This window comes from Chelon labrosus, assembly GCF_963514085.1.
Source record: "Chelon labrosus genome assembly, chromosome: 14".
NCBI classification, from domain to species: Eukaryota; Metazoa; Chordata; class Actinopteri; order Mugiliformes; family Mugilidae; genus Chelon; species Chelon labrosus.
Window position 1 is genome coordinate 13,689,489 of NC_140347.1, and position 13,698 is coordinate 13,703,186.

Sequence of the window (13,698 nt, forward strand, 5' to 3'; positions counted from 1 at the left end):
CAGATACATGCTCTCATAAGGAGACTCCTATAAAAACAAATCATAGGGTGGAGCTTCTTACAGTATTAAGAGTCATACCCGTTTAATGTTTTCCGGCTGGCTCAGAGCTTCTTCTGCGTCCTCTAACCAGGCCTGTAAGGAGGCCACGGTGGAGGTGTACCTCTCCCAGTTGGACAGCACCTCCTCCAGCATGCTCCTCACGCTGCGCACTTCCATTGACAGACTCCGCCACTGAGTCACCACCTCCCGCATGAACCGGCGCACTCCCATCTCTCCCTCGTCCGCTGGAAGAGAGACGCATCGGCTTTAAGAACAATCACAGGCATACTTACGTTTGATCCTAGTCACATGATTTGATTTCCTCTGTGGTTAAAGAGAAACAGAGCTTTTAAATGAATGACAAATCAAAGTTTGAACATTTGATTTCGTAGCTACAGTTCCACTTGATCTGTTCTCTTTCAGTCTGTTTAATGAATTTCAGACTCTCCTCGTCTTGTTATGACCAAGTTGGGCAAAGGCTGCATACCTTTGCTTTAGGAAACAGGACAGATGGTACACATTTTCACATAAACACCAGATGAAGAGGACATTGAGGCTGATGGATGTACATGCCTTTTCCAGACAAATCTCTGACCCAAAAAAAAACTCACTACAGGGAGATGCATCATCTGTGCTTGCGTTTTATTACTTTGGTGCAAACTCTCCAGACTCATAAGTCTCGCACCACAAACTACTGCTAGCAAGTGTGAAGCTGTGAAATAAATGTCAAAGTATCCAGACATGTATCAGAAATCGGAATAATATAACAAAAGCTTAATCCCATTTTCCTCCTAAGCTTTTTACTTCCTCATTCAACCAACTAGAACTAAAGTAGTAGTAGTAGTGACAATAGTACCGACAGGACTTGATGGTGCATTTCATTTGAGGGGGGGGGGGGGGCGACCAATCAAACCTCAGACGTCCTGATTTCTCCTCACACCTCGCTTCTCTGCTCTGCATACCCTAAAGCAACGCAACCCCGAAACTTAATGAAACCAACAAGCTAGCCCAGTTTGCGCCCAGAGACCCGCAGAAGTGGAGCAGCCCCTAGCTAGCAAATGGGGTCGTATTCCCCACTGAGAGCTGGGAGTGGAGGAACCTCATTTAGCTGTAGCCTGCAGACTCTCCTCTTCTACCAAATTGTAAAAACAGTCAGGGGCACACTGAGCCGGTGGAGGAGAAAGCCTCATTGAGTTGCTGAGCGGGGAAATTGAAGTTGAGATGTAACACGCAATTGGTGAGACATTTTATTTTTACGAGGACACATTCGGGGCCGTATAATCAATTTCGGATTAAATTAACATCCAAAGGACATGAATGCGGTTAGCGCCAGACATGTTTAGCTCTTTAATAGCTCTAGATGTATTAGGCCTCTGTGGGTGTCTAATCAATGAGGAGGACTGCTCTATTGCAATATTGGAATTTTTATGTGTCATGAAGACGACGATATGATGAAGCGATTTGGTCTGTCACGTATTTAATGTGTTAGATATGTTGATTATTGTCAAAACGCTATATTATAAACTGTTTTTATTCAATTGAGTTCCAATAAAATTTACTTTACAGTGATATATAACGATATTTCATGATGTGTTATGATATGTAGGATTTTATTCCAGTTACACACGCCTAAATCAAATTATTAAACAATAAAAAGGCCTGAAATGAGAAATGTTGTTCAAATATATACAATATAATGTTTCAAACTGTATGAGCTAACATGATTGACTAAACCAAGGACATTGTACAGGAAAACATGCAGGACAGGATGTCTACAAGTCACATACAGCAACAGCATGTCATTATCTGGCTGACTCGTCTTGCTGTTTATTTCACCATAACACACTTTAGATTCGATTTGTTTTCAAATCTTTTCTGTGTCCATCATCACGTACAGTAGTTCACTTTGGCAAGAAAAGGAACTACTGCTAGGTTCAATGCATCAGATCTCTTCCTTGTAATGCAAACGTGACAGATTAGTTTTAAAAGAAAATGAAAAAGGATCTGTCTAAAGGCTACAAAATTATTAATCGTGCAGCCTTTACTGTGTTCTCAGGTCATATTTTTCTACTTTTGTTTTTTAATATTCTATTAAACCTTGGATTTATAGTTTACCGACTCACCTGAGCTGTCGGCACTGACATAGGCCTCTGCAGACTCTTTCAGAGACTGGAACAATGCCTCATAGTTTTCAAAGAAGCGTTGCTTCTCCACAAACGCCTGATGGAGACAGAATCATATAGCATACATACACATATTTAAAACCAGTCATGGACAGTCACCATGTTTTACGCAATGTCCTAAAATTAAAAAACAAAGCAAGAAAAGCTTTCATACAAACATGTTAAGGAATCCTAAATGTTCCTTCACCATATAAAGTAAAATGAATAAAAGACGTCACTTACAATATAGTTGTGGAGCATGAGTTCCACAGATTCCTGTTGGCCGTATTTGATGATCCAGGATTTTAGTTTGGACTCGGCTAGAGTGAGGAAAGCCTGCATGTGGTGTTTGTTCTCCAAGAATTCCATTTTAGCCAAGTGGATGCTAGAAGATGTAGAGACGTAGTTCATCCTAAAAAAAGACAAATTTAACACAGGAATTCAGACCTCCGGGTAATTAATATAATTCCAACACTGGGGTTTCCTGTCAGCAAATATTACAACTGTTTAGATCGAATCAATAAGTTGGCTCTGTGTTTGTAGTCAGGGCTACCTCTCAGCCATGTCTTGGAGCTGGTCTGGGGGAACAGGGACTCCATCAACACTTCTGTCTTTATGGATTCTCTGGAAGATCTGCTGGTGACTTTCAAGGCTCTTCAACACGTCCTGATCAATGTACAGCAGATGAGCAAAGAAAAAATTAAATATTCAACAAACACAACATTTTGCCAACCCAATCCCCTTCGGGATTCATCGCTCTCTTTCTGTGTTCATGGTCCCATGCCAACCTTGTGCTGCTCCAGAGCTCTATGCACAGTGTTCGCTGTCATCTCATGGGCCTGCTGGACGATTATTTCTTGTTGCAGGGCTCTTTCCGCCTCGTGCAGCCATGACCCCACCCTATCCAGGGGAGCTGGCAGAGACCTGTCCAGCTGAAGATGCCAGTCCAGGAGCTGAGATACAGAAAAACAGTTGAGCAAGCAATTCCCTACTGGCGTGTGGAATGAATGTGAATGAATGTGCAATGAATGTTAAGCTTTTTCGATGTCAGAGAAACATTCTTTGGTGGTTTAAATGTCATAATTACAGAAAAAAACTTGATGGTAGCCTCAAATAACTTATTAAGCTATAATTTAAGGTCATTATTGCAATCAAATAGTGCAGGCTACATCTTGTGGTTAGTAGAGCACAATGTCTCATAATGCCTTTAACTACACACTTTGATTTCTATTTTTTCCGAGGTCATAATTTACAATCTTTTGCCATGGCAACTCAATGTGACTCTATAGGAAAGGTAGGTCAAGGCTTCTCTTACCCTACTGGAAACCCTTTCCCAGGCCTGCTTGACCAGAGCCTGGTCCACAGTCAGCATCCCGTCTCTCTGAGTAGAGTGCAACGCTCCCTCCACCTGCTTCCTCTTCATTTCCAGCTGCACACGCAGACTCTTGAACAGCTAGAGAAAAAAAAAAAATAACCCATTCGCTGTCACTCAGTTCTCTATGAAATCACACAGACATAATAAATTCTCTTCAGGTCACACATCCTCCATGTTCTCGTATCTAATCAGATCCTCATAAAATCTGGGGATAATTGCATCTAAATGCTGTCCCTCTTGCCTGGATTCAGATTCTCAGACCTGCGCAAAGAAAATGACAATATCCCACATGCTGCTGCTGAATATGGAACGTATCCCGAGGCTTGGTGGAATAAGCCATATTGACTGAAAATATGACGGCTGCCGTCTGATCCCCACAGTGTAATGCCACTGATTAGGCTAATAATAGAGGAGCGTCTGTGCCCAATGCGCCCAGTTTTAAACCACACACACACACACACTAACCTGGTACTGTTGAGCAAGACTGCCCTCAGTCCCCTGAGCCTGCATTGCATCTCTCTCCAGCTGGTCGAGCCACATTTTGAGCTCCCGCAGGCTCTTTCGCTGCTCTCTCTAGGAGGCCGGGACAGTGGAGGGGCGGAAGGGTGAGCGATGGGCGGAGGAGAGCGGGAAGGAGAGGGGAGATAAAAAGCAAATAAAAGAGAGGAGGAAATTATATCACCAAAAGGTGTAAAAGAAGAAAGAGTGGGGGGAAAAAGAATGAAAAGAGGACAAAGAGGGGCAGAGCATGTACTATTAAACGTGGGTTCTTCTAATCCTCCGTGTCTCCCTGTTGGACAAAATGTCAAAAACCCACAGCTGCCAGAAACACTCAGCTTAAACCGAGCACTTTGTCAAAGACTCCCTACTAGCATTTCATTGGATTTTAAGTAGCCATAACGATAATACTATGCTGCTCAAAAGCCTGTGTGATAGACTATTCAGTTTGAGAGCTGTTCAGTCTCGAGTGTAGTCAGCGTTATCGCGTCTCGTCGGCTCCTGTGGGAAGCTCAAACTTTATTCTTCGTGACAGCTTAAGACATTAAAGTAGATTAAGTTAATTCTGTCTTTTATCTACCGTATTGCACTCAAACACGTTTCTGCAAATATTTTTTATGACCAGTTGCTGCCTATATTTTATATTTATAATTTTAACGTTTCATTATGCGTGAGGAAAAGTTGTCAAAGAACAAAGACACACAACAAACACACAAAAAAAAAGCCTATTCAGCATTTCAGGACAATGAACAGTGTGACGTCCAGGGCAGCTTTACAGCACATCACAGCCCTGGACACTTTGAAAACAGACAACCTCTATTCACAAGCCTTCCATCAAATATGCTGTATCAATGCTCACTGCCGACGCCAGAGGCTTTCATTGTCATGCTAATGGGACCAGGAGCCGCAGCGCTAGGTGGTAGCGCTCATAAATGGCAATATCACATCTTATTATACCGGACTTCCTTTCGTTATCACGGCTCAGAAAACCCCCCGGGGGCAGGAATGTCACATCAGGTAAGATAAAGAGCCGGCATTAGCATATAGGCTCTATTTTGACATGAAAAAACAATGTTTAATCTCATCCTGACAATATACAGTAGGCAACGATACGGCAGTTTAATAGAAGAGCAAGAAAAATAAGCAGTAATCCACTTTATATGTAAAAAAAGAACGTGGAAGGGTGAAAATGATTGAGAGCCTGCCTCTGGGACTTTTAAGTTACTACATAACCTACCTCCAACATTTCCTCTATATCGCGAGGAGCAAGATCATGCTGTAGAACAGAGGGCAGCACAACAACGACAGGAAAGCAGTTACCATACAAAAACACCGGAGAAAAAGACAAGGAGAGATAGAGACGTAAAAAAAAAAGACATCAAACAGACAAGACACTTGTTCTAATTTACTTTAAAAAGCAGATAATTAAACTAATTAAAACTACACCAATACAAAATCTTTGACTGGCTGAAGTCTGACACATTAACATTTGAAGAGAAAGACAAAACATCTACGACGCAGAAGGTGACAAGACGATGGCAATGACATCCAGACTTGAGACAAATCTGACACCTGGTTACCTCTGCCTCTAGCTGTCCGTCCGAGTCGCTCTGCTTTGGGTCGGGAAGCTGCTTCAGGAACTGGGCTACGTACGTCATAACAGATTTCTCATCTGGCTTGTCGACGTCGACATCTGAGGAGGGAACCAAATGAATGTAATGAGAAGTCGTGTCAAGTACAGGCCCGCTGTAAATCCTTCAGACGTTTCTCTGTTCAGCAGAAAAATAATAGCCACCACTGACGAGAATAGGTCCGCCTGAAACGGACAAGCGGCGTCTTGAATGGAAGCAGTCTTTCTGCATTTCAGACCGGCGTCCACGTTTTGTCTGAAAGGTTCCATCATGCTGAATCTCATGGACCTAATGGACCTTAATTATGCCGATGTCAAGCTTGATTTGTTAGAGTTCATTCTGAAGGGCAGGCGTGAAGGGGCACAGATGGTGTTTGGCAGTGACACTGACATGCATATCTGACGCTGACACAGACCTGTTCTCTGAAACTCTAGCTGTATTTGATGAGATTCACTGACTCAAGCTGAGTGAGCGGCACAAAGACGACAATGTTTTCTACTCAAGATAATACAGCAGAATGAAAATAAAAGGAAACGCAGACTAGAGGCATAATTTGATCCCATGATGCAGTAGGTATACTGTACGGCTTGAAACAAAGCCCTGTTCAGATGGAAATGTTAGTCACCTTCTGGGTCAAGAAGCTGTGGAATGCCGAGCTCAGTCTCAGCCAACAGGAAAGCCTCCTGCAGATTTTCTCGATTAGGCCTCCTCCACACTCGCTCCATGTCCACTAGATTAGGTCGGAGCGCATTGATAACCGCAAAGAATGCTAAACCAGTGCGCCAACTGGGGCCAAAATCCTTCACCTCAAGCCCCAAACTTCTAGAAAGGACAAAAAATCACAAGGTCAGGACGGGACACTGAAGCTTTGAGATCAGGAAACATTTCTTACACTAAACTCACATTAGGAAATAGTGAATTTAGCGTATTTATTTTTTGCGGACACTTCTAAATGAGGCTTCCTACTTGGTGGCTGTCTGCTGAACCCATCTCAGTAAGGCCTTCCTGGCTCCACCTTGCACAGGGGGGAGGGGTTTCCTTTTGACAGGTGGGCTGGTGGTCTCAGTGCTGCTGTTGGAGCTGTCCAGAGAGGAAGTGCTGCTGCCAGACAAGGCAAGGAGCGCTGGTAGGCTACTGGTTAGTTCCTCAATCTGTAGGGAACAGGAACAGACATTGTTATAACGCTAATAATTATTGTCTGTGTTGGCTTTTCATACGTATTCAATGACTTTTAGTGACACACAGCACCTTTGAACACGGAAATCTTAACAGCATTTTATATTTTTGGACTTTATGGATCTTCCTGTGGTTAAAGTCAATGAACCGCTCCACACTGGAGCGTTTGGGATTTGATAGTCAAAGGCAAATTACATTTCTGTCCTTGAAGCAGTGGTTTACTGCGTGGTTTACTTTTTATTTATTTGTGTAACCTGAGGAAGGAAAAGCACAAGGAAAAAAAATCTACTCTCAGCTAGGAGGAGCTGTAATTCACTTAAATATTTTAAGCAACAAAACACCCATTTAATTAATTTAAAAAATCCAGCAATTTAAGGTGTTCAGTATTCCAGGATGTGGAGTAAAGCTTAAAAACGAATCTCTTAAGGTGGTTTTAAGTGAAAGTTTTCTCTTTGCCTGACAACAAATGTACGGTCTTCATCTCTAGATAACTAAATCCACATTTAATTTCTTTGTGCATTTGAAATTATTGATCACACTTCATGTTATTTTCCATGTACCCACAATCTCAAAATGTATTTTTAGCCTTCCACCCATGCCAGCTCATCAGTCTCTCCTGTCTACAGCCAGAAAATCTATCAGTAAAGATCAACAAAATGCTAGAAAGTGGATAAATACGTTTTCCTAGTTTTGTGCGTTTCCTTTATTTAATATCCTCATGTTTGCTGGGATAGGACGCATTTACATGTGCCGATGTTGCTGGGAATGCAGCATTGTGATTAAGTCAAAATGCCTGAAGTGACCACTCCTCATTTTCGGTGTGGATGCTTAGAGAGATTGATTTTTTTACATTTTTATTTCAACATCTCTTTAGTTCAAGTTGCTCAGCGTTTTTTTTAAAGCCTCTTGTTTTCCTAATAAGCTCCCTCCTGGCTCTATATTATCGGACATGTTGGTTGTCAGTGTGAAGTTCCTGTGGTGAGTCATTAGTGATTTTCACACCGTGAATCTGAGCAAGAACAAACTTTTTTTTGTTTTTTGTTTTTTTCGTGTCACTGCTTCATTCAAAAACAAATTGCAGAATCAACATTTGAATATCTGAATAACGGTATTTATGTAAAACAGTTACCTGAAAATAGAGGATGATGGTCCACACCAAGCCCAGCACAATCGATGGCCGTCCATCCACGATGTCTGTGGAGTTGATGTTCACTAACTTGATCTGTGTCCAAACACAATATCCGTCAATGGAGCAGCTCACAAAAGCACCAAACATATTGCACTCTAATCCAGTTTATTCACTATAATTTCACACATATAGATTAGCTACACACAATTTCCCTTCAGTATGGAAAATCTGAAAAATTTCACAGAATTAGCAATATACAGTATGGATGTAATCCTCAGCATTACAAGATAAAGTTAATTCTGACCCCAGTGATTCTGTAATGTTAATACTGACCGGAGATCCTCTGTAGGCCGACTGGAGGCAGATAAGAAAAGACGGAGAAAGAGAGAAGGAGTAGGGAAAGGGAAGGAGGGGGAGGAAGAGACAGCGTTTAAGTACTCTAGATGCATTGGATTGAAAGCGAACGCCTCATTGACGGTGAGATGGCAGATACCGTTGCATCTCTGAGGTGAGATAACTTGAGTGGTTGGCTGAGAGCAGAGATCTATCACCGCTACACAGGCAACAGGGATTACATCCAGCCGAGATGGACAGAGGGAAATGGGAGAGTGAGAGGGGCTGTATCTTGTGATATGATGAAGTATTCTATATTATCGCACACGGGGGTTATATCGCTGCGGCGCCACAGAACGACAGGTCGGCGTATGGTAATACCTGCCACTCCGCATAGGCGAACAAGCATGGAAGGAGAAATTGGGGCCAGGTGAGGGCAGTTTGGGGAAGCGTGGAGGGGTGGCTGATAAGAATACGTGTATTCGTATTAGAAAACGCAGCAGGTTATGGCGGCAAATCAAAACAGCAGTGTGAGGCTGTAGTGGTTAATGGAAGTGTTTTGTGACCACACACACAAACACACCGGCAAAGAGAACACGGGTACAGTAGTCGTTGTGTTGGTACAAACGATGTATTTACATAAGCATTACTTGCAAAGAATGTCATTTTTTTCATTTAAAAATTACAAACTTATTATTCCAAGTTTCTTGTGTTTGTAGATTTGCAGTGTTCCTTTGTCATAAAGTGAATATCTTCGGTATAAATAAATAAAGAAGCTATTTAAAGACATCACCTTGGGCACTTTTTTCAGCCTTGAGAAAAAAAATAAACTGATAAAACGATGACAAAAATAATTATAAGTCGCAGGTCTACTTGACATTTGAGCTGTGAATTCAAATTTCCTTTTAAATACACACATTACAGGTTTTCAACAGTTTCCAAACATGACTTATGAAATGGTAAACTAATTTTCAAGGATACAGACAGAAAGGCAAGCATGCATGCGACACACAAGCTGTTGGGTCTCTAATGAGACATGTAAATACTGTCAAAACCTACATCAGATTTACCCGCCGAGCATATTTACATTTAATTTTCGGCTGATTTACACAGTCGCAGACGCAACAGACATCTACAGCGGAGCGCACACACTCAAGTCCCGTCTCCAGACTGGAGATTACTGGGGCAGGATTTATAGTTTTAACCCTGTCACACTCGAGGAAGACAAATCAATGTCCCTGCAGACGCCAACTCATACTTATGAGCTTTATTTATGTACTGTATATCCAAGGATGAGACAGGCAGGGCTTTGGGAATGTTTTACTAATCTCGTAGAAGGGTAGTTGATGCATTTAGATGATTACAGAGAACCCCGTTGAGCCGTTTCTGCCAATGACGGGGAGAAAAGGAAAGGTGAACACAACAAATGGGGGAAAGAAAACTGGACAGTATTAATTTTGTAAAGGGGTGACATGATTTTTCATCAAACAAATAAATTACACAAAGAATAAAGTCAGATTTACCCGACAAAATCATCGTGGAGATGAAAAACAACAACAACAACAACAGAACATAGCGGTTTCAGGATAAATGAGGGATGTGGGAAGGCGAGTGAGAGAGTGAGAGGCGGGGAGGAAGGGGAAACGGGTCACACGAGGTCAAGATTCAATATTTGTGCCCACGAGGCACAAGATGAGAGGCGAGAGTAGCAGGATGGGTAAAAGATAGAGAAAAAATATATATATAAAAACGAAGGCGCTGAACTCTTACCTTCCTACCCTCAAGGAATTTGAGAGCTGTACCGATGTTGGCGACCCAGTGGATCCTCTTTAGCTTCTTGCCCTGCTCACATTTCTGAAAGGAATAGAAAGAACAATGGAGACGGAAAGAAAGAAAGAAAGAAAGAAAGAAAGAAAGAAAGAAAGAAGAGGCCAAGTGGTAGTGAGAGCCAGTGCTAAAAGTTCTTTTAGATACTACTAGATAAATAAATATAGCACGTGTGTGCAAATAGATAATATAGATATATTTGTCTCCATGTGAAAAAGACACAGAGGTCTCATCAGAGCTGTGTTTGACTATAAACAAGCAGATCAATATGAAAGCTTAGACCTTAGGCAATATTGGCCAAGTAAAATCCTCAAGCCGTGTGTGTCTTTGTCTGTGCCTATGCATGTGTTCGTGAACTCTGATCTGTCCTTGTTAATCTGGGCTTTCCTACTCGGTTCCAACACCCCAATAAAATCCGATCAATGGAAATTTCCATGTTATTGTGCCTCATTTCACATGCGCTGCATTAAGTCCACAGCTTTTCTGAGACAACAGCCAGAAATGAGGAAATTTCTTTGTTATCTGACCAGTCTGTTCCATGCCAGCTCGGAGCAAACTAGTAAAAATGCAATCAGGCGAGATCACAGGATATGAAGTGTTTGAAGGCTGCGGCCAAATCACATGATTGAGGAATGACCATGAGGCTCACCAGTTTTTGTCCTGAAAGGACTTCCAGCAGGGCCAGCAGCATCACACCATCCTTGATGTCCTCAAACAGGTCTGTTATCACCAGAGGCGGGACACGCTACGCAAGAAAACAGATATGAACACGTGGTTTCAGGCTTTTCAAACAATATGTAAAAAGAAGCACAGTGGAACTAATTCTTAAAGAGGCAATGGCTAAACTGAATGAAAATATGAACGTGGATTTCTTTCTTTTACAGAAACAGTTTTTCCCAAATGTACAGGAGACATTTTTAAAAGGGAACTACTGTTTTTTTACAACCTGGACCTTAGTTCTGGAATAAAATACAATCGTTTACTCACCCATATAACGTTTGTGTAATTTGTAGTTGTTCGTAAGATATTTAGATCAGCGTATATCCATATAATGGGAGTGACTGGGGCACCGAAACGCAGCCTCTAAATAACGCATTATCTACTGCAAAACTCATTATCTACTGCTAGTTTTTTGCAACATGGCTGAATATTTTTCCGATTCTGAGGTTGTGGACGAACCATAGCAGTAGCAAATTACAGGTAAACAAGCAGTCGCAGGTGCGAGCGGCGCTCAGAGGAGACATCATCCAGGTCAGAATACATCATCCAGGATCTGTAGGCCAATCTACAGACCCCGGATGATGATAACAGGTAACTCTGGACTCAACGGGGAATAGCACTAGAGTATCATAACAAAATATTGGTGAAATGAATGAGTTTCGCAGCAGATAATGCGTTATTTAGAGGCTGCGTTTCGGTGCCCCAGTCACTCCCACTATATGGATATACACAGATCTAAATATGTCCCAAAGGAATATGAATTATACAAAAGTTAGACGGGTGAGTAAACGGTCGTATTTTATGCCAGAAATAAGGTCCAGGTTGTAAAAAAACAGTAGTTCCCCTTTAAGTAAATAGCTGGGGGTTTGGTAAGTAGTTATGTAAATTTGCTGTTTACATAAATGTTCTTTCTCAGTTTTCTTGGAATGCAAAGACGTAGGATCTGAGTCTTAATAGCTCTTGCAATGTACATGAAGCTATGAGGCAAGTAGTGTTTTTTTCTGCACATTAATCCACGTTTAACGTGCACATAAACCAGAATATAATACATATATTACACCGTAAGACAGTCATTTAAACTTGTGAAATATGGATAGAGGAAATCCTCATGAAAAAAAAAAAACCCAAATAGAGCCCAAATAGAGTTTGGCAGAGCTGTGCATTACTGACAGCTAGATTCACTCATAAGTAAAGGCTCAGCAGACTCTGAATGGGGTCTTCAAATCCTAAAATATGCTGATGACTTCAAACTTCCCATTGACTTCCTCCCTGACCCGACACAGACTTCCAGACTCGAGGAAATCCACATATCTCTGTCTCTCGCAGACGCCACATCAAGGATTTCTCTTAAAGTACAGTCACATGCTGGGGCTGAGGAGAGGTTTAGGGGTGGGGGGAGCGTTCAGACGAGCGAAACCATTCACAGGGAGATTAGCGGCAAAGGGAGTGTGAGAAGAGAGGGAAAATTGGAGATGTGTGCACAAGTGTGTCTGCGCTACCACGTGCAAGTATGTGTGTACAGTGAGAGTAAAAACATACAACGCATACATAGCAAATATTTGAGAGGGGTTTAGGACTGGGACAGAGAACGCTGACAGAAGACGGAGAGAGAAGGGACACGTCTTTCAAATTTAATTAGCAAATACACTGCCTCTTCACACTAATTCCTCTTCTAATGTCATTTCGCGGATTTGGATATTAGAATATTCAGACAGCCCTTGTGCCCGTATCATAAAATGACAGAAGACGCGCTTACAAAGATCCCATTCAAAGGGATAAATTACTCCAAAAGCTAATTGAAGTTAAATTTACCTATTTGTTCATTATAATCCCAAAGCTAATGAGGAAATTTTAGACTAATTGCAAAATAAGAAAGTAATATTCATTTCCTCTGCTCAACAACACGCGCTAAAAAAAAAAAAAATAAATCAGGGAACTTAATGAGCTAATTACATGTGAGTGTCTGGGTCGTAATTGATTGTGAGCAGGGGAGTTTCAGGATGTGCGTCTCTCTGAGCACAGCTCGGTGGATTCTAAAAGATCAACGGCATGAATGTCACAGGGAGGGGGCAGAAACAAAGAGGAGACTGAAAGGTTTCATTTTGAATAAAAAAATACATTGGTTTTCAAAGGAACAATTGATACTTGACGACTATTGTCAAAATCTTTTGAAGCTGAAGTTATTCTGAAAGGGCATTATTTGCTCGTAGAGGTACTGACTGAATGTCTATTTAATCCAACAGCCAAGGCAGCTCAATGCACTGAAACTCAAGACAAGATGATGGACAAAAACAGGCAAAACACAAACAAATCTTAATTCATTCATCTTCTGTACCCGCTTGTTCCTGTTAAGGGTTGCGGGGTCTGCTGGAGCCTATCCCAGCTGTCATTGGGCGAGAGGCGGGATACACCCTGGACAGGTCTCCAGTCTATCACAGGGCTAACACAGAGAGAGACAGACAACCATTCACACTCACACTCACACCTACGGCCAATATAGAATCACCAATTAACCTAATGAGCATGTCTTTGGATGGTGGGAGGAACCCAGAGAGAACCCACGCACACACAGGAAGAACATGCTAACTCCACACAAAAAGGTCCCAGTCAGCCCATGGATTCAAACCCGGAACCTTCTCACTGTGAGGCAGCAGTGATAACCACCTCTCCACTGTGCCGCCCCATTTAAATCATGTCAAAGTCAAATTGTATTTTGAATCTAATTCTGTATTTTCTCAGTTTATTTGAACAGGAAAGCTAACAATAATAATAATAAAAAAAAGCCCAACACCACTGACGAGTAAAGTT

The 13,698-nt window shown here is 41.8% G+C and overlaps 1 protein-coding gene across 1 annotated transcript in view; it reads right to left on the reverse strand.

Annotated features, from left to right (window-relative positions):
• The window catches only part of syne1a (spectrin repeat containing, nuclear envelope 1a), a 109,754-nt gene that overhangs the window by 90,167 nt on the left and 5,889 nt on the right, over positions 1-13,698 (reverse strand). The window contains exons 3-16 of the mRNA XM_084560081.1: positions 10,820-10,915; positions 10,114-10,197; positions 8,344-8,364; positions 8,011-8,103; positions 6,672-6,856; positions 6,331-6,527; positions 5,655-5,767; positions 4,042-4,149; positions 3,517-3,654; positions 2,990-3,154; positions 2,755-2,867; positions 2,445-2,613; positions 2,163-2,259; positions 79-284 (exon numbers count right to left, since the gene is read on the reverse strand). Of these exons, the coding sequence (XP_084416207.1) occupies positions 79-284; positions 2,163-2,259; positions 2,445-2,613; positions 2,755-2,867; positions 2,990-3,154; positions 3,517-3,654; positions 4,042-4,149; positions 5,655-5,767; positions 6,331-6,527; positions 6,672-6,856; positions 8,011-8,103; positions 8,344-8,364; positions 10,114-10,197; positions 10,820-10,915 (1,785 nt within the window). The remainder of the gene's footprint in view (positions 1-78; positions 285-2,162; positions 2,260-2,444; positions 2,614-2,754; positions 2,868-2,989; positions 3,155-3,516; positions 3,655-4,041; positions 4,150-5,654; positions 5,768-6,330; positions 6,528-6,671; positions 6,857-8,010; positions 8,104-8,343; positions 8,365-10,113; positions 10,198-10,819; positions 10,916-13,698) is intronic.